Below are 1,834 nucleotides of genomic sequence, written 5' to 3' on the forward strand. Positions count from 1 at the left end.
CCCACACCCCCTCACCCCCCAACCTCCTCACTTTCCTCCCACATTTTTTTCATTTACGTCAAACTTCCTTTCCAGCTCATTTCCTGTCAGTCCTCCCTGCACTCACCCTCACCCTCACCCTCGTCTCTTTTTCTGTATCTTTCTCTCTTTTCTTTTTTCTTCTTTCAGGTTCTCACCTGTTCCATTGTTGGAGGGCGACTGCTGTTTTCTGGGAGGCTGTGGTGGAGAGTCCTCCAACCTGAAGAGGAAAGACGAGAAGGAAACATGGTTTGTCACAGGGTTGAGCTCACGTTTTTTTTTTAATCTAATCTAATCTAATATGTGGAGATCTACGGCTCTGGACGTGACGCTGCACTGGCAATGAACCCAAATACATGTTCTACAAGAACAAACAACACACTTAGTCATGGGTATAAAAAAGTCTTTCCCTCCAAGATATCACCTTAGGTCAGAGGTCACCAACTGGAGCCATAACTGTCTGTGTTGTTTTATCTACATGCATTATTTTACTAACACTGTTAAAAAAATAAATATAAAATTAAAACAATCCACCGGGGTAACACTAGAGGGAGCCAAAGTACCATCAGTTGTGCTTGTACCACAGTTTGAGAACCACAGGTGAAAACAGATATACAGTATAATATTTTGAATGGAGGGGTGTGTGTGTGTGTGTGTGTGTTTGTACAGTGGCCAGGTCACGCCACATTAGACGGGGGCTTCTGCTGGTCGTAGCTTGACCCCTGCACCCTCATGGGAATTTCTCATTGGCCGTCTCATCTAATTACTCACACAAACACACGGAGCCAAAGACGTGTTGTTGAAGGTTAATTAAGATCACTAAGGATTTTACCTACAGAACACATACAGGAACATGTGACTTGTTTGTTGTTTTCCCACTTTCACACACACGAGTAGACACACCCACACAAACCCTTGTGGCATTTTCTGCCTGCCAAGAAACTGGAGTGTATTTATAGCCAGACCTTGAGACCCACGGGGACTGACTGACACACACACACACACACACACACACACACACACATGAGCCTGTGACCTATAGTAAACTCTGTTCCGTTGAAATGTAACAAAACGTGATGTCATCACTTTCTGTCACTCTGTTGTTATTATTGTTTGCACACACACACATGAGCCTGTGACCTATAGTAAACTCTGTTCCGTTGAAATGTAACAAAACGTGATGTCATCACTTTCTGTCACTCTGTTGTTATTATTGTTTGCATCTTGGACATCTGTAAGTCCTCGTCCATCAACACCTGGGCCGCGGCCCTGCCCTCGTACCTGGTCTTTAGCACCTCGTTCATCTTCTGCTCCAGGTCTATCCTCTTGCTTCGCTCCTTCTCCAGCTCCTGTTTCAGGGAGTCCACATTGGTCTCTTCCCGAAGCTTCCTCAGCTCCTCCTCTGGAGAACACAACAGACACAGAAGACTTTATGTATCAAAAGATTTAATTATTTGAAACTGTTTAACGGTACTATTTTTCAACTGTCAGTTCAAGTGCCGTCTCATCAGTTCCACATCAAACCATTATCTAACAGCTGGAGTTGGAGTCTCTTGTTTCATCTCTCTCCCTGCGTCTGCCTCGTTCACCTCCACCTGTCCTCTACTCTTCCTCCTTGTCAATCAGCTCCTAGCATCAGGTGCTATCATGTTCCAGGACTTTGTCAGGCCTGAGTGCAACATCAGCAGTGTTTCCTCTCGCTCCATTGTCCCCGACTAAAGGCTGCCATGAATATTGAAGGAAGGCAGGTCAACAAAAGTGATCGCAGGCACAGGAGGGGAAAAAACAAAAAGTTAACAAATACTTGTGTTTGGGC

At 44.9% G+C, this 1,834-nt stretch overlaps 1 protein-coding gene across 2 annotated transcripts in view; it reads right to left on the reverse strand.

Annotated features, from left to right (window-relative positions):
- Positions 1–1,834, reverse strand: part of gramd4a (GRAM domain containing 4a) — a 36,470-nt gene that overhangs the window by 10,490 nt on the left and 24,146 nt on the right. For both annotated transcript variants that reach the window (XM_025057463.1, XM_025057462.1), the window contains exons 4-5: positions 1,300–1,420; positions 177–238 (exon numbers count right to left, since the gene is read on the reverse strand). In XM_025057463.1, coding sequence (XP_024913231.1) covers positions 177–238; positions 1,300–1,420 — 183 coding nt within the window. The remainder of the gene's footprint in view (positions 1–176; positions 239–1,299; positions 1,421–1,834) is intronic.

Source organism: Cynoglossus semilaevis, chromosome 8 (assembly GCF_000523025.1).
Source record: "Cynoglossus semilaevis isolate Cse_v1.0 chromosome 8, Cse_v1.0, whole genome shotgun sequence".
NCBI classification, from domain to species: Eukaryota; Metazoa; Chordata; class Actinopteri; order Pleuronectiformes; family Cynoglossidae; genus Cynoglossus; species Cynoglossus semilaevis.